Source organism: Rhinoderma darwinii, chromosome 5 (assembly GCF_050947455.1).
Source record: "Rhinoderma darwinii isolate aRhiDar2 chromosome 5, aRhiDar2.hap1, whole genome shotgun sequence".
Classification (NCBI taxonomy): Eukaryota; Metazoa; Chordata; class Amphibia; order Anura; family Rhinodermatidae; genus Rhinoderma; species Rhinoderma darwinii.
This window is the reverse complement of record NC_134691.1, coordinates 92173141-92191393: the sequence shown is the minus strand read 5'-3', so window position 1 is coordinate 92191393 and position 18253 is coordinate 92173141. Positions and strand designations below refer to the sequence as shown.

The following is an 18253-nucleotide window of genomic DNA, read 5'->3' as shown; positions in this document are numbered from 1 at the left end:
CACTACGGGACCATTTGCAAGACTAACAGAGGAAAACAACAATGCTCAGGCAATGAGCGAAGGGGCAGGGCCTTTCTTAAAGTCCAGGGTGATAATGGGCTAGTTAGTGATGTGTTGTGAAATCACACAGGTAAGGAATAAAACTACTGTTGGGACATCATAATTGTGCACAGCCTAGAAATAAAGACAAACACTATTGTGACATCACCACAATAGAAAATTGAGTCTTTTTGACATAATAAAATAGAACATAATTTATAGACTTAACCGGTTCAGGACCGGGCTGTTTTGATCCTCCAGGACCAGACACCGTTTAGCCCTTTTTAGCTCTCGTTAGTTAAACGGCTATAACTTTTATTTGGTGGGCTAGCAACATGATTTTTGCGTTGTTTTTTCCGTAGACAATGCAGGTTTCTTTTTTTTATAATTTTTCTACACATCCTTTTTGCTATTTTTGAATTTTTAGGCTTAAAGTTTGAAAATAATAGTAAAAAAATAAGCTTTTTTACTTTTTAGCTATTCTTTTTTGGTAATAACAGTTTTACCCTAAAATAGACCTTTATTTGTGATCGTCATTTTCTACCGTAAATTATAATATTTTATATGTCTATATTAGGGTAAATGGGTCAGGGCTAGCGTTACGACAATGATTGGCGGTGGGGCGCTGCCTCTATTCATATACACGACACTCATTGAGCGCTGTGTAAAAGAGATCAAAGAAGACAGAAGCAGCGAAAGCTGCTTCTATCTTCTCCTCAGGGTCCCCGGCAGTCACTGACTGCTGGAGACCCGACATTCAGCTGCCCGATCGCTCGAGCAGCAAGCTAAAACACGCACCGTAAATAGTCTATGGTGCAGGTTTTAAGGACCCTGACCACTGGCCGGAATTACACAGTTGTCGGGAAACGGTTAAGGGGGCTTTACACTGTGCCATTATTGGGCAGACGAGCGTTGATAGAACACTCGTTGACGATAATTGCCCTGTGTAAACAGGGCAGTGATCAGCAGATGAACTAGCAAACGCTCGATCATCTGTTAATCGTATCGTTTTAAAAAAGTTAAATATCGTTGTCGGCAGCACATCTCCTGTGTAAACAGAGTTGACGCGCTGCCGACATCATAATAACATATAGGGACGAGCGATCGGACTAAGGATCGCTCGTCCCCATCCATAGTTTCGTATGACGGGCAAACGAGTGCCGATCAACGATGTCTCGTTGATCGGCGCTTGCTGCACCAGCCGATTATTGGCCGGTGTAAAAGGGCCTTAAAGGCGCGATCCATTAGGTAATCTTTACAATTAAACAGATTAGGAACAAAATCAAACACTAATGTGATATCATTATAATAGAACAAAGCCTAGGAATGAAGACACAGAGTCGTTGACAATATAGAACACAGTCAATGTCACAATAGTGTTGTCTATATTCTTTATCAAAATAGAACACAGTTTATAAATGAAGAGATATGCTATTCTGACATACTCACAATAGAACACGGCCTATGAATAAAGACACACACTATTGTAACATCACAGTAATAGTACATAGCCAAGTAATAAATTAGAAGCTTGTGACTTCATTAATATAGAACACAGCCTTGAAGAAAGACAAATACTATTGTAACATTGTCAGATTAAAACATGGCTTATAAATTAAGACCTAGTCCATTTTGACATTATTAAACTAGAATACAATTTATAAATAAAGATAAAGGTCATTGAAACCTCTGACACAAAAAAAACACATCCTAAAAATTAAAACAAAACTATTGTGTCATCATCACAATGTAACACTGCTTATAAATGAAACCAGACTCATTTGACATCATCATTATAGAGCACAATTTAGGTTTAAACCAAAAAATATTCCACAGCCAAGAAATAATGACAAAACTATTTTGACATCACAGTACAATCCAGGTTATAAATGAACACACCGGCTATTGTTACATTTTACTATTTAACACAAACATTACTGTCACTTTATCATAATAGACCACATTTTACAAAGCATTATTATCACGATATAACACAGTTTATAAATGAAGACACATGCTGTGATCACATCATCACTGTAGAGCACAATTTAGGATTAAACACAAACAATATTGTGACATAATCACAATAGAAGACAGTTATGAATGGGGACCGTCTATTAGGACATCCAGTGTTGGACGGTCGCCTCACCAGAGCAGATAATTCTAGGGCCCACTGTAATTTAGAATATGTGCATGCCCACTTTTATTTGCATTGCAAACTTTGTTGCGCACAAACAGGTCATAGCATTTTTAAAGCAGTTACTAAGAGATTGTAGGTGAATAAACCCATTAAAAATAGTCTTTAATAATAGGAATTGTCTCCAAAACAGTAGGATAGAATTATGCCAAATGTATACTATAGCAGGGGGCTCCGCAGTTCTGAGCCACTATGTATAAAATTCAAGTGTATTCTTTCTAACTATGGAAAAGCAACGTTTGCTTATCTATCTTTAGTATTGAGCGCTTTGTCCCCCTACCAACACCCTAAAAGGCTATGTACACCTTTGAAATGCCCAAAAAAATATTTTTTTTAAGAAAAAAAAGTGTATCTGTGTGTTTTCTGTAACTTTGTAAACAATTTTTATAAAAAAATGTTTTACTTTTTTATATACAGCTGCTCTGTATTCTCTATAGAGAGCAGCTGTATCTAGTACTATTCACTGAATCTATCTGAATGTCGCGGAACTGACGGCTTCAGTGACAGCGAGTCCATAACTTAGATGTGATAGTTTACAGGTGGATCCTGCGTGTCTCCCGCCGACACTGAACACGTCAGGTCTGCGGGACTGACGGATTTAAGTGAATAGCGCTAGATACAGCTGCTTTGTATACAAAATACAGAGCAGCTGTATCTAAAAAAGTAAAACAAATGTTTAATAAAAAGTATTTACATAGTTACACAAATCACACTGATACACTTTTTTGTAAAAAAAAAAAAAAGAGATTAAGAAAATCTCACTGGCCCTCTTCCATCACTAGAGGGTCTGATTTGAATGCACTTGTATGGGCTCAAATTCAGGTCACAAATAGTTGCATATAAATTATGTCTGTAGAGGAATGGAGCACAGTAGGCTGATTATGTATAATAAGCAAATAATAGAGACTGTGGCTTGCATTTATGCTGTGTATAATGGGATGTCCACATTAATTGCAGCTTGCAGAGTTTTTGCATGTCTTTGCAAACATCTTTACCATTCAATATTACTGAAAGTTTTGTATACACAGTACTTTTTTGCAGTGTTTGTTTTTGAGGCAGTTTTTATTTTATGGCATAGTTTGAAGCCGGCATTCCATATTTGTAGTCTTTCTTTATGTTCCAGAAAATAATTTTTTTCTTAGAAAAATACATTTCATGCCACTGTTTTCTCCATATTAGGAGGCTGGAGACTCCTATACATGTTTGATATTTATGGTGACCCTGCACATTGTGTTTACAGTGTGTTTCCAGAAGAGCTACTGTTGCCAGATGTGTAATCTCCGCTATACAACAGCCGTGCCACAGATTGACAAGATCTCTATCCAATTTGCCAACTTTTAGAAGACCTGAATGTTAGGTTTATTAATAACTTATTTCCTGTTATTTTTATAGTGCCAACATATTCTGTAATGCATAGAAGAATATTTCATTTTGCACAATTCTTAGTGGCTGTTTTGATTTCTTCTGTAACGCACTACTGTCTGAAATATAATAGGAAGATGAAGATACATATGGTGTCATATTTAATGTATACTATAGCAGGGGCTTCTCTGTCCTCAGATCCAGGCTTCTTTACCAGATCCGGTGTCTACTGCTTTATAAATCGAACACAGTCCGCAAATTGTATGGCAGCAGGGCCGGTCCTAGATTGGATGGTGCCTTGTTCAGTATTCTCTATTGCTGCCCTCCACAAACCAAAAATGAACCACATATACAGACACACACATACTGGAGCATATATACTGCACATACATAGAGAGACATATTTAGACAAATCGGCAAGTATATATATATATATATATATATATATATATATATATATATATAAAAATTGAACAGCACATTCCAACTAAATGACACAAAATACGCAGGTGCAAGAACACCTATGACTGCAGATATACAGCAGATATTAAAAAAAATGGCGACAGCACCCTGCAACACTAATGCCACCTAAACCACTAAATATAAATAGATATGCACTAAAGCTCAATCTACCTACAAATAGGGAGGTTCTTAGTGCACATTTTGATCAAAAAGTGTTAGCCCACCTGCCACGACAAGGCGACCTCTGTAAGGTGGGAACCTACGCTGCACATCCCACCTTACAGAGGTCGCCTTGTCGTACCTTGTACAAATCTCCCACTTTACTAGCACCAAAGCAACCCCAGACCATCACATTACAGATGGCGTCAGGCACTCTTCCAGCATCTTTTCAGTTGTTCTGCGTCTCACAAATGTTCTTCTGTGTGATCCAAAAACCTCAAAATTCGATTAGTCTGTCCATAACACTTTTTTCCAATCTTCCTCTGTCCAATGTCTGTGTAATTTTGCCCATATTAATCTTTTCCTTTTATTAGCCAGTCTCAGATATGGCTTTTTCTTTGCCACTCTGCCCTGAAGGCCATCATCCCGGAGTCGCCTCTTCACTGTAGACGTTGACACTGGCGTTTTGCGGGTACTTTTTAATGAAGCTGCCAGTTGAGCACCTGTGGGGCGTCTATTTCTCAAACTAGAGACTCTAATGTACTTGTCTTCTTGCTCAGTTGTGCAGCGGGGCCTCCCACTTCTCTTTCTACTCTGGTTAGAGCCAGTGTGTGCTGTCCTCTGAAGGGAGTAGTACACACCGTTGTAGGAAATCTTCAGTTTCTTGGCAATTTCTCGCATGGAATAGCCTTCACAGGCTTGAGAAAGATCCTAATGTAGGATTGAAACGTTGCTGTTATATTTGGATTGAATAAACCACCATTTTTTCAACTTGGAGTGACGCAAAGTTTCTCTTTTTTCTATATATATATATATATATATATATATATATATATATATATACACACATATATACATTCTGGAATATCTACATACACAAAGGTAAATGTATAGACATACATACACATACTGTATTTACAGATACACACACAGGCACATAAATACACTGACAGGAACATATACAAATACATAAAAGGCACATGTATACAAGCACAAAGACACATTCACATATATACCCATATATACAGAGTGCAGATATTGTAGTAGATGTTACCTGCAGTCCTATGTATTACCACAGATAACACCGTGATAACTCTCGGAGTACAGATAATGTAGTAGATGTTACCTGCAGTCCTATGTTATACCAAAGATAACACAGTGATAAATCTCTGAGTAGCTATAATGTAGTAGATGTTACCTGCAGTCCTATGTAACACTACAGATAACACACAGTGATAACTCTCTGAAAACAGATAATGTAGTGTTACCTGGAGTCATATATAACATCACATATAACACGCAGTGATAACTATACCCACACATATATAAACACACACAGAGGCATACGTATATACACACTAACATAGAGAGATATATACACATATACTGGAACATATACACACAAACACATAGACACTTACCATCTCTCCTTGCTGACAGAATCACAGGTTTCTTACAGGACAGGATCTGTGTGGAGCTTCCTCCGCTGCTCTTGCTCCTCAGCTCTTGTTTCCACTGTGTGTGTATCGAGGAGCAGAGGCAGAGCCCTGTGGCGCCACCTGCCTGCTGGGTGGGTGCAGCGCCCTGTGCACTCGCACAGGTCGCACACCCCTAAGGCTGGCCCTGTATGGCAGTACAATATTAGAATGCTCCCTCTTATACTGAGAGTGATTTCAAGAAGTGTACTGTGTATTAGGGAATTGTCATTACCGATAAATGACTGTAATGACCTGTAATTTCAGGGATTCCACTTCACTATTGCATATCATGTTTAGACAAACTGTGATTTTATTAATTCAAACAGGGTAAAAACAAGAGTTATAGTGGTAGTGTCAAAAACAATTCAACTTTAGCATAAAAAAATGCAAACAAAAACAACTTTAAAATGCGGTTTAAGAAAGAAATACAGCTTGAAAATCACTTTCAAGAAAGGAGAATGTTACAAACATGAAACAAAACGCTAAAATCACCAAAAAGACCAACATTATCATTGAAAATTGAAACTTTAGTCACATATTTGATGGAAATTAAACACCATTTTACATGCGTGTATTGAGCAAAGCCATGACATTGCAGTCTAGAGGGTAAGCCCTTATGGAAACATAGGCTTGTATTTTATAGCATTCATCTGTCAAGTGATGTTTGCAGTCTAAAATTTGCTTGTAGTGGGCTTATTAATTGTTTCCTGTCACAACATTGACTATTCACGTTCTAATAGATTGTGTGACTTTCCAAAAGGACTTGAATAATCGTCTGTACATTCGTAAAACAGGGGTGCCGATGGTTTCCATGGCAGCAAGGGGCAGGTCTGCCAATACAGTGGTATTTGTTGCAAAGTTTTACTTCCTCATTGTACTCAATGGGGAAAATTCTCAACAAATACAAATGCAACATAAATTAACCAGAAGTCAAATTCGGAACCAACATTTTTTGCAGTCAATGGATGAGATTTGTTAAAATCTCATTCACATTGCTGCTATGTAAGACACTGCAGATTTTACGCTTTTAAATGTGGACTGAAAATCTGCAGCAATTTTTCCACATGTAAACATGGCCTAAGTCTAACAACCATCCACTCCGCTCCAGCATCCAATAGCAGTTTATCAGCACAGGCATTGTGTCCAGTCCCTCTTTTTTTTGTCTTATGATTCACTCTGATAACAAGCGCAGGTTTTTTCTTGCGTTTATTACAGTGCTTTGCGCACCCATAATAATAGTTTGTAAAATCACTATATTTACCCTATTTACCCATTTAGAGAGAAGAGACAGAAACACTCAAAGTAGAATTTTTATGTTCAGATGAATTAAAGAAAACAACATATTTTTCTACTTTGAGTGCTTTCTAAATGGATTAGTGATCTCTTTTGGACTGGGGATACTGACCTGTGTGCACTCCCCATTAAGTTGGGATACTGTTGATCCGTCTCAATTGCTGGTTGTGCTGCTGGATATCCAAGTTTTATATTTACCCATTATGAACTAAACACTGGTTGTTGCTGAATGCTTTCATGTTCTCCCCTTTATATCTCCTAGTTATCAGATATCAGAACAGTAAGGCTCTGTAATCTGTTTGAATCAATCTTATATTTATACATTTTCTGTGTTACTCTGCAACTAACTTTCTGCTTGTTTTACAGAATTGGTCTTCTTATCCAAGATGCATATGGGATGTTCAGTGAGCTCCAAGTTCAATTTGTGAACACTCCTATGGATGACATGAAGGAATACTGCCAAGCTATGGAAGGCAAAGCATGTCGTCTCTTGGGAATAAAGGTCTTGCAGAGGATCACACGTGGAAGGTCAGAATGCCTTTTTTACCAAAATTATGTAGAAGACAGATTTTCATCCAGAAAAAAATGTTAATTCTGAATTGATTTAACCCCTTTCACCCACAATATGTAACTATACGGGTTATTTTCACGTCCCTGTGCCAGAAGGCTGCTAATAAACGTGCTGCCTTTGATGTCACTTTGCACTCCTGCACGCAGGTCCCTGTCACTGATACCTCAACGCACCACTTATATTGATCGATGTGTCCCCAAATGCAGAAGCTGGCGCTTATGAGGAATGTTCATATCTCGGCGGCATGTAGACGCGATCTGCGTCTTCTGTGCATGTCTGCGTGTACAGATCATCTAATGAGATGTTACCATTAGATCACTGGAATTGGTGATCTGTATATGGGGACAGTTGGGAACACATAGATCCCTTCTAAGGTTGTTCACGGTTGTGTCATGATTTCCGTTTTTACAGCTGTGATGGATATCTCTTATAATCCGTCAGGATCAGTTACGACGGAGCCGTTTTTTTCTTCATTGACTTATAATGAATTAATCATGTGTTGTGCCTTCACTAAAAAAATGCCTGTACTTGGATAATTATTATTCATATACAGATTCTGCGTCTAAATTTAGGGGAGAAGATACATTTAAAACGAAGGTAGTCATTGTTCTTATCATGTCATAATTACACAATCTACACATATTTGGTATTGCTAAAAACAGGAGAATTAGAGGATTTATTTGGGGTAAATATTATTCATGGAACAAACTACCTTATAATAGAACATGGGAAAAAATGTTTAAGACAATTAATTACGATTTCTGACCATCTTTTTCTAAATAAGACCTACAAAATGAATTGGTACTTTAATTAAAAGCTCTATGTGTTAGGGTGAAGGAAGAAGTACATTTGTTTTTTTTTGTTTTTTTTTAAAGTCAGGAAAAAAAAACTTGGGAAAGTGAAGCCTGTAAAGCATGGAACTGTAAATTAGGGAGATCCCACTGGAGAGTTATCCCACTATACACTATATTGACAAAAGTATTGGGACACACCTCTTAATCATTAAATGCAGGTGTTTCAATCAGTCCCATTGCCACAGGTGTATAAAATCAAGCACCTCGCCACGCAGTCTGCCTACAAACATTTGTAAAGAATGGATCGTTCTATAGCGCTCACTGAATTCCAGCGTGGCACTGTAATAGGATGCCAGAGTACCAACAAGTCAGTTTGTGAAATTTCTTCCGTCCTAGATATTCCACAATCAACTGTGAGTGGTAATATTGCAAAATGGAAGCATTTCAGCTACAAAGTGGCAGATCATGTAAAGTTACAAAGCGGGGTCATCGATTGCTTAGGCGCATAGTGTATAAAAGTCGCCAACGCTCTGCTGACTAAATAACTGCAGAGTTCTAAAGCTCCTCTGACAATAAGATCCGCACAAAAACTGTGCTCTGGGAGCTACATGGCATGGGTTTCCATGGCTGAGCAGCTGCATCAAGCCTTACATCACCAAGCACAATCCCAAGCATTGGATGGAGTGGTGTAAAGCACACTGCCACTTTACTCTGGAGCAGTCGAAAAGTGTGGAATGACGAATCACTCTTCTCTACCTGGCATTATGATGGAAAAGTCTGGGTTTGGTGAATGCCAGAATGCCGGGAGAAGGTTACCTACCTGACTGCATGGTGCCAATTGTAAAGTTTAGTGGAGGAGGGATAATTCTATGGGGTAATTTTTCAGGCATTGGCCTAAGCCCCTTTGTTCAAGTGAAGGGAAATCTTAATGGTTCAACATACCAAGACATTTTGGACAATTGTATGCTTCCAACTTTGTGGGAACAGTTTGGAGAAGGCCCTTTTCTGTTCAAGCATGACTGTGCCCCAGTGCACAAATAAAGATCCATAAAGACATGGTTTGGTGAGTTTGGCGTGGAAGAGCTTGACTGGACTGCACATAGACCTGAACTTAATTAAAGAGGCTCTGTCACCAGATTTTGCAACCCCTATCTGCTATTGCAGCAGATAGGCGCTGCAATGTAGATTACAGTAACGTTTTTATTTTTAAAAAACGAGCATTTTTGGCAAAGTTATGACCATTTTTGTATTTATGCAAATGAGGCTTGCAAAAGTCCAAGTGGGCGTGTTAAAAAGTAAAAGTCCAAGTGGGCGTGTATTATGTGCGTACATCGGGGCGTTTTTACTACTTTTACTAGCTGGGCGTTCTGACGAGAAGTATCATCCACTTCTCTTCAGAACGCCCAGCTTCTGGCAGTGCAGACACAGCCGTGTTCTCGAGAGATCACGCTGTGTCGTCACTCACAGGTCCTGCATCGTGTCAGACGAGCGAGGACACATCGGCACCAGAGGCTTCAGTTGATTCTGCAGCAGCATCGGCGTTTGCAGGTAAGTCGATGTAGCTACTTACCTGCAAACGCTGATGCTGCTGCAGAATCAACTGTAGCCTCTGGTGTCGATGTGTCCTCGCTCGTCTGACACGATGCAGGACCTGGGGAAGTGACGTCACAGCGTGATCTGCCAGAAGCTGGGCGTTCTGAAGAGAAGTGGATGATACCTCTCGTCAGAACGCCCAGCTAGTAAAAGTAGTAAAAACGCCCCGATGTACGCACATAATACACGCCCACTTGGACTTTTACTTTTAAACACGCCCACTTGGACTTTTGCAAGCCTCATTTGCAGAAATACAAAAATGGTCATAACTTGGCCAAAAATGCTCGTTTTTTTAAAATAAAAACGTTACTGTAATCTACATTGCAGCGCCTATCTGCTGCAATAGCAGATAAGGGTTGCAAAATCTGGTGACAGGGCCTCTTTAACCTCATCCAACACCTTTGGGATAAACTAGAACCGAGAGTGTGAGCCAGGCTCCCTCGTCCACCATCAGTGTCTCACCTCACAAATGCTCTTCTGGATGAATTGACAATAATCAAAAAATTCCCACAGACATACTGTAAAATCTTGTAGAAAGCCTTCCCAGAAGGGTGGAAGCTGTTCTTGCTCCAAGGGGGGGGGGGGGGGGGAGACTCCATATTAAGCCTTTCAGGACTGTGAACACTGCCATAGAACTACATTGTTCTGAAAACGGCCGTGTGATCACTTTTCCCTGTCGTGTGAATGTAGCCTTCCACATCTTTAGAAAAACTATGGGGGTGGTATTCAACACCCCCTGACTACCTGTTTCAGGGGCTCGTGCTCATTGTTTAAGCACTTTTTAGGCTTATAAATGCCCTTATTCAAAGCACTGCTAAGTCATTTGAATCTCTGCATAGACCTTTCTCTGGTAAAATGTAAGTATGTACATTTACACCAGGCGCTGTACAGTAATTTAATTTAAAAAGGAACTAAATGTCCAGAATGCAGTACAGCAAGGCGGTACTGCATGTTAAGAATGCAGCTACAGTGTGTGTGTGTGTGTGTGTGTGTGTGTGTGTGTGTGTATAAAGGTGGGGGGATCTGCTGACAATCTGTTGCCCGGTTCCAATAGCAACCAACACAATTTTAAATACAGCTCTTTACTATAATATATAATGTTACTCAGGATCTGTACAATATACATTTACATAATTGGTTAACTTATATTAGTACAGAACAGACATGGCATTGCAGCTTTTGCATTTGGGGCTGCATAGCCACAGACCATGCTTACAGAAGCAAACAAATATAGCGGCTTTGGCAGGTCAAAAGTATCGTCACTGATTATGTATGTTTTTTGAATAGCCACAGGCCAGTCAGAGTGCTCATGCTGGCCCCTGTCCACCACCAAAAGCATCTGCAATGGGCAAGTAAGCATTGAAATTCGAATATGTAGCAATAGAAGAAGGTAGCCTGGTCTGACGAATCAAGTTTTCTTTTACATTATGTGGATGGATGGGTATCTATGTGCCTCTTACCTGGGGTAGAGATGGCAACAGGATGCACAATGGAAAGAAAGCAAGCCGGTGGAGGAAAAGTGATGCTATAGGCAATGTTCTGCTGGGAAACCTTTGGCCTTTGCATTCATGTGGTCGTTACTTTGACACATACTACCTACCTAAACATTGTTGCAGACTAAGTACACCCCTTCATGCCAATGGTATTCCCTAATGGCATTGACCCCTTTCAGCAGGATAATGCGCCCTGCCAAACTGCAAAAATGATTCAAGAATGGTTTGTGGAACATAACAAAGAGTTCAAGGTGTTGATTTGGCCTCCAAATTCCCCACATCTCCATCCGATCAAGCATCTGTGGGATGTGTTGCGATTCACGGAGGCTCCACCCAGTAACTTACAAAACGTAAAGGATCTGCTGCTAATGTCTTGGTGCCAGATGCCACAGAAATCCTTCAGAAATCTTGCCTTGACGATTCAGAGCAGTTTTGTTTTCAATTGTTTTTTATTAAACAGTTTTGTAAAATAATAATATAGTAAGGACACAGACTCGCAGAGACTCAACTTTTGCATTTCAGTAATACAATTAAACAAAGTATTAGACCAACATGGCCTCCAATAAATCTCACATTACATATCTGTCATGATGTCAAAACTCTTGCATAATATAGAGTATATAAATGTATTCATTGCCTTGACATCACATTGCTTTTTAGAGTACCATAACATGGCCTCTATGAGAGAAAGAAATAAAAGAAAAAAGAAAGAAAAACACACAATAACCAAAAGAAGAATAGGGAGGGGGGGGGGAGGAAAGGTGTAGGGTAAAAGGGTTTCGTAACCATCTCTATGTATTCACGAAAGTGTGCTATTCCTCCATGGATCCCAAATGGCGTCAAATGTGTATAATGTACCAGCCAGCATATGTGTTAGGCGGTCATTACCATTATCCATGAGATCTTAGCGCTCAACATATCCATAGACAACGTAGGTGTTCGCCAGGCCCTAGCAATAGTTATTTTAGCTGCCAGGAACACATATCGGAGAAATTTACGTGCAGGGGCCCGAACCTCCGCAATGGGGCCGCATAGCAGTACCGTAATCACATCATTGGGGGGTTTGACTTGGATCACTGTGTTAATAAGCTGGTATACCTGGTTCCAAAAGGCGGCAACCACTGGGCACTCCCATAGAATATGCATTAGTGTGCCCTCCGCGCCACATTGCCTGAAGCAGTGAATATCCACCGATGGATTAAATCGAGCTATACGAGTGGGGACCATATACCATCTCATTAATACCTTATAACCCGCTTCCACCAAGGATGTATTGATAGATAGTTTCGTGGTCGTACATCTCCCGCCACTGCTCCAATTCCACCCCTGTACCTAAATCGTGTTCCCATCGAGTCATGTAAGGGAGTTTACCTTCCGGGGTAACCAGATCGGAGTATATCGTGGATATTTTACATCGTAGGCCAGAGAGCCAGCACAGACGTTCAAACGTGGTTAATGTACTGATGTCCCCCTGCCTGGATTTCCAGTCCAACAAGAAATGGTGTATCTGGATGTATCTAAAATGCTCCGATGGGAGCATCGAGTGTGAATCCTTAAAATAATCCAAAGTTCTAATGTCCCCCCCTATAAAGAAGTCCTTGATCCTGTAAAACCCCTTATTGAGCCACCACCGGAATTCCATTCTACGCAGACCCGGAGGAAAGGCAGAATTACCCGTGATAGTCATAAGCGGATTATGAGGTGATTTAATATGGAATCTCTTTCTAAGCGAGTCCCACAGCTGTAACATCTGAGAAAGCACAGGGGAGAGAACCGGCCGTCTGTCCGAGGCCTCCATCCACAGTAGCGTTTCCAGCGGGAAACGGGTACATGCGGCCGTTTCAATTTGCGTCCACAAGGGGCTGTATGGACTCGCATACATATCTGTAAACTGCGCCAGACGTGCTGCATGGTAGTAATGTTGGATATTGGGAACCCCCAGACCCCCCGCAGTTTTAGGGGTAAATAATGTTTGTCTCTGTATTCTCGGTCTTTTAGTACCCCAAATAAACGACATAATGAGCCCTTGGATTTGTCTAAGCGCCTTCTGGGGGACCACGATAGGGAGCGTTCGAAAATAGTAGAGTAATCTGGGTAAAATCGTCATTTTGATGGAGGCAATGCGACCAAACCATGAGAGATTAAGAGGGGACCATTTAGTGAGATCTGTTGCTATTTGTTTAAAAAGTGGAGGGAAGTTGACCTTTTAGAGGGATTCTATGGTGGGTGTCAATTTTATACCTAAATACGTCAATCTACGTGCATCCCAATGAAAATCAAAGTTAAGTTTTAGGAGCTTTACTACCCCAATTGGCAATGTAAGATTCATCGCCACCGACTTGGAGTGGTTAACCTTAAGCCCAGACAGCTTGCCAAACTGATCAAGAATATGAAAGAGATTCGGCAAGGATGTAAGAGGTGTCGATATGAAAAGCAGGATGTCATCCGCAAACAATGCACATTTATGTTCTACTCCTCCCACCTTCACTCCCCTAATGTCGGGAGAATTTCGTATGAGATTGGCCAGGGGCTCAATAGCCAGCGCAAACAGGGAGGGCGATAGCGGACACCCTTGTCGCGTTCCTCTGCATATTGGAAAGGCTCCCGACATAAATCCCCTAGAGTTTATTTTTGCTGTAGGGAGACAGTATAAGATCTTAAGAATAGACAAAAAGCCGGAACCAAAGCCCATTCTCTCAAGGACATAAAACAAATATTCCCAGGATAGCGAGTCAAAGGCTTTCTGAAGGTCAAGACTTAATAACATACTTTGACGTCCGAAAGTACCATCCCACCCCGAGCAGACTGCTGAAATAATGTCCACCGCCCGTCTCGTCTGATCCTCCGCCTGGCGGAGGGGTATAAATCCCGCCTGGTCCTTATGTATATATGTGGCGAGAAAGGAATTCAATCTAACCGCCAGAATTTTTGTCATAATCTTAAGATCCACATCGAGTAGGGATATCGGGCGGTAATTGGCCTGATCTGTATGATCCTTATGGGGCTTGGGAATGAGATGTATGTAAGCTAAATTCGAAAAAGGAGGCAAATTATTACCCTCCCGATAAGCATTGAACAGTTCAACCATATGCGGGGCCAATACCTCCCTAAAGTGTTTATAATAACCTGAGGAAAACCCATCTGGCCCCGGGGCTTTGTGAGCCTTCAGATTTTTAGTAACATCCAATACCTCTTCCAGGCTAAATTCAGCATCCAGTGTTTCTCTATCCCCTTGGGAAAGTTTAGTAGGAAATGTTGTTTCCAGCAAGATCTTAGCCTTATTTTTATCAAACTGAGGTGGTGCCGAATACAAAGCTGAATAAAAATCCTGAAAGGCCTTTAAAACTTTTGTGGGGTTCTGTGATAAAAATCCATCTGCCAAGCGCAATTTCGGTGGTGTTGAGGTGTTAAATCGGGGCGTGAGGCGTCTGGAGTGTAATGTTCCCGGTTTGTCCCCTTGTGTAAAAAACTTATGTTGTGACCATCGCAGGCTTTTTTCCGCCCAGCTTGTCAGACATAAATTTAATTCTGTTCTACCTAACGCTAATTTTGCTTTAATATCTGCCGAAGGGTCTGTTTTAAATTGCTTGGACAGATCCGCAAACTTCCTTTCCTTTAACGCCAGTACCTCTTTCGACCGTTTCTTATTACGCGAGGCTATCTGAATGAATTTTCCCCTAATCACTGCTTTGTGAGCCGCCCAATTGGACATAATTGAGGTGTCTGGTGCCTTATTAAGTAGAAAATATGTATCCAATTCCCTGTGGATTTCTTTAACTATCTCCTGATCCGATAGTAGTGACTCATTCAATCTCCAAGATGAGATAGGCGGTCTCCCACATAAATCTGACAGCCGAACCACAATCGGGTCATGGTCAGACCAGGGTGTAGCCAAAATCCTAGCGTCCGTGACCTTAGGGAGTAAGCTAGTTGACAACATAACATGATCAATGTGGGTGTGAATATTATGGGCTGAGGAGAAATAAGTATAATCCCTCGCTGTGGGATTAAAATCCCGCCAGACATCTATGACATCCACCGAATGGAAGAAACGTGCTACTTGTATGCTGGTTGACGTAGGAGGAATAAGTCGCACCCTGGATGCGTGAGATTTATCCATGGACGCGTCCAAGGCGATATTAGAATCCCCACCCATAATTATCGGGCCCTCTATCGATGAATGGAGCTTGCGCCACATGCCTTGGAAGAACGCCGGTTGATTGGAATTCGGGGCATAATAGTTAATAAAGGTTATTGGAGACTCGTGTAACAGACCCGTGACCAAGATGTACCTGCCGTCCGGATCAGAGATCGTTTTGTGAGATGTAAACGGGACCGACCGAGACAGCCATATGCCCACTCCCCTGTGCTTAGTAGAGGCGCTAGCCAAAAATGTTTGTGAGTAGTGTCTATGAAAGTACGATGGAGCAGAGGAGGGCGAGAAATGCGTTTCCTGCAGAAATAGTATATCAACATGAGAGGATTTATTGTACAAGAAAGCTTTTCGACGTTTGATCGGGGAATTAAGGCCCTGCACATTATGTGTGAGTAAACTATAGGTCTTAGCAGATTACATGACCGTCATCATAGATCAGGAGGTAGAACCATGTGCTGATTGGGATCCAGCTATAGAGACAAGGGTCAAAAATAGGAAAGAAGGGAAAGGGAAGGGAGTAAGAGACAGAACAAAAATAGGACAAACACAAAATTTCAATAGTACCGGACATAGTCTACCGACTAGGCAGTCAAGAAAAGACTGCGAAAAGGGGGACAGCAGAACGTCGTGAAGGCACAGCATTTCTGTAAATATATAACCAGACATTCAACCCCTTAATCTATATCATCCCTGAGCGTAATAGGCAATCACATGTTAATGATAAGGTAAAGCAAACTTCACATTTTTAAAACAAACATATCTGTAACCGGGATACCAACTCACTGCGACCTAGACACCTCAAGAACCTTCCTCGCTTTGTTCGGGCCAGCTTATAAACAAACTTTCCTTACTATAAGTGGGAATCAAAGAAAGCCCCAATACTACCCCAACGTATGGAGCCCCGGCTCCCAGTCCGCTGAGAACTGCAACTGGCGGTATCAGGCTGAAACTCAACATCAGTGTTGTTTGAAGACATCTCCGGCCAATATGAAGAATAAAGAAAAAGAAGAAAATAACTGCTTCTATATTCGACCCTCTATCCGTCAAGGAGGATTCAAATGTTGCCGACGAGAGTCCACCCTCTGTTCCCGAGGCGCCTCTTGACGGCCTCCTTGGGTGCGCCATATTGGTGACAACGGGGGATCCTGTATAGGGAGTCGGGGGGAGCTGGACTTATCCTGGGATGGTAGAATATGTAAGTCCCTCAGCAGATCCTCCCCTTCCTGTAGCGTAGAGAAGAGATATTGCCTGTTATTGCGCATGAAAAGGAGACTAAATGGGAATGCCCACCGGTATGGGATAGCATGGTGTTTGAGGGTCTGCAAGATAGAACGAAGCATCCGCCTTTTTTGCATGGTTTGGGGAGCCAGATCAGCAAATATCTGCACCGCTGTATTACAAATGGTGATCACCGGAAGCTTCCTAGCTCTTTCCATCACTTTCTCTTTAATCGAGTAATAGTGAAGTTTCACTATAATATCTCTGGGAAGTCCATCCCGTCTCATGGCCGTCAATGCTCTATGGGCCTGGTCAATTTCCATATGTGATTCCGATATATCCGGTATCAAGGTAGTGAGTAGCATACGAACCACCGCCGGTACCTCCGTCTGAGATTCAGGGACCCCTCTGATCCTGAAATTATAGCGTCGGGATCTGTTTTCCAGGTCCTCAATTCTTGTGTTCGCCTCCTCCAATTGCTCCTGCAAATCCTCCATAAATCTGGAATTCTGATTAACTCTTGCAGTGATGGAAGTCATTTTGGTTTCAATGGCCTGCATATGAGCCCCCACTTTATGTAAATCTTGGTGTACAGCGGCAATCGTGGAGCTTATTTCCCCCATCTGAGCTTGCATAGCTCTTGATATGCATGAAAAGATGGCGTCCTCTGTCAATACGGAAACAATGGCCGACGGCATGGGCGAGTGCTGTGGCACGTGAACGGGCGCTGGCTGCGGCAGACCCAAGTCCGGGATCGGGCCCTCTACCTGTATATCCTCCTGTGCCTGCGATGGTGAAGCATTGCCATTCTCCAGCAGGAGCACAGGATAATCCTGTGATATCACCGATGTGCTGGGCTGTATCTGTGTCTCCTGCTGCTGCTGCAGCAGGCCTTGCTCCGCCATGTTTGGCGCCGCCATCAGCATGTCTGCAACGGACCTCTGAGCCTGGGTTTGCTTACCCCGTCTGCCACTCCCTCTGGCCATAGGTGGATGCCCGGGCATCTAAGGTATCTCTCCTATCTTTTATGGGTCTCGATGTCTGCTGTTAGCGATATATATGCTGGAATGCCTTCACGAGGTGCGGAGCCTGGCTAGAACGCGTCCACCATGTTCAGCTGCGCGCATTCGCCCCCCCAGAGCAGTTTTGGAGGAACAAGGGGGGCCTACATCATATTAGGCAGGTGGTTTTAATGTAATGGCAGATCAGAGTATATCTCTAAGATGCAAAATTGTGCTTTAAACAATCTATTACTGAATTGCGTCACATTTTGTTATAATGTGAATCTTCTGATGACGCCAAAATTATTGTTTTAATTTGAAAAGCAAGGGATAGGGATTTGCATATAATAGTATTCTTCAGCTGATGTAAATTTGGAAATCACTTAAAGAGGCTCTGTCACCAGATTAGAAGTGCCCTATCTCCTACATAATCTGAT

The 18253-nt window shown here is 41.6% G+C and overlaps 1 protein-coding gene across 4 annotated transcripts in view; it reads left to right on the top strand.

Annotated features, from left to right (window-relative positions):
- SPIDR (scaffold protein involved in DNA repair) overlaps nucleotides 1-18253 on the top strand; it is a 551620-nt gene that overhangs the window by 471679 nt on the left and 61688 nt on the right. For all 4 annotated transcript variants that reach the window (XM_075826268.1, XM_075826266.1, XM_075826267.1 and 1 more), the window contains one exon: nucleotides 7357-7518. In XM_075826268.1, coding sequence (XP_075682383.1) covers nucleotides 7357-7518 — 162 coding nt within the window. The remainder of the gene's footprint in view (nucleotides 1-7356; nucleotides 7519-18253) is intronic.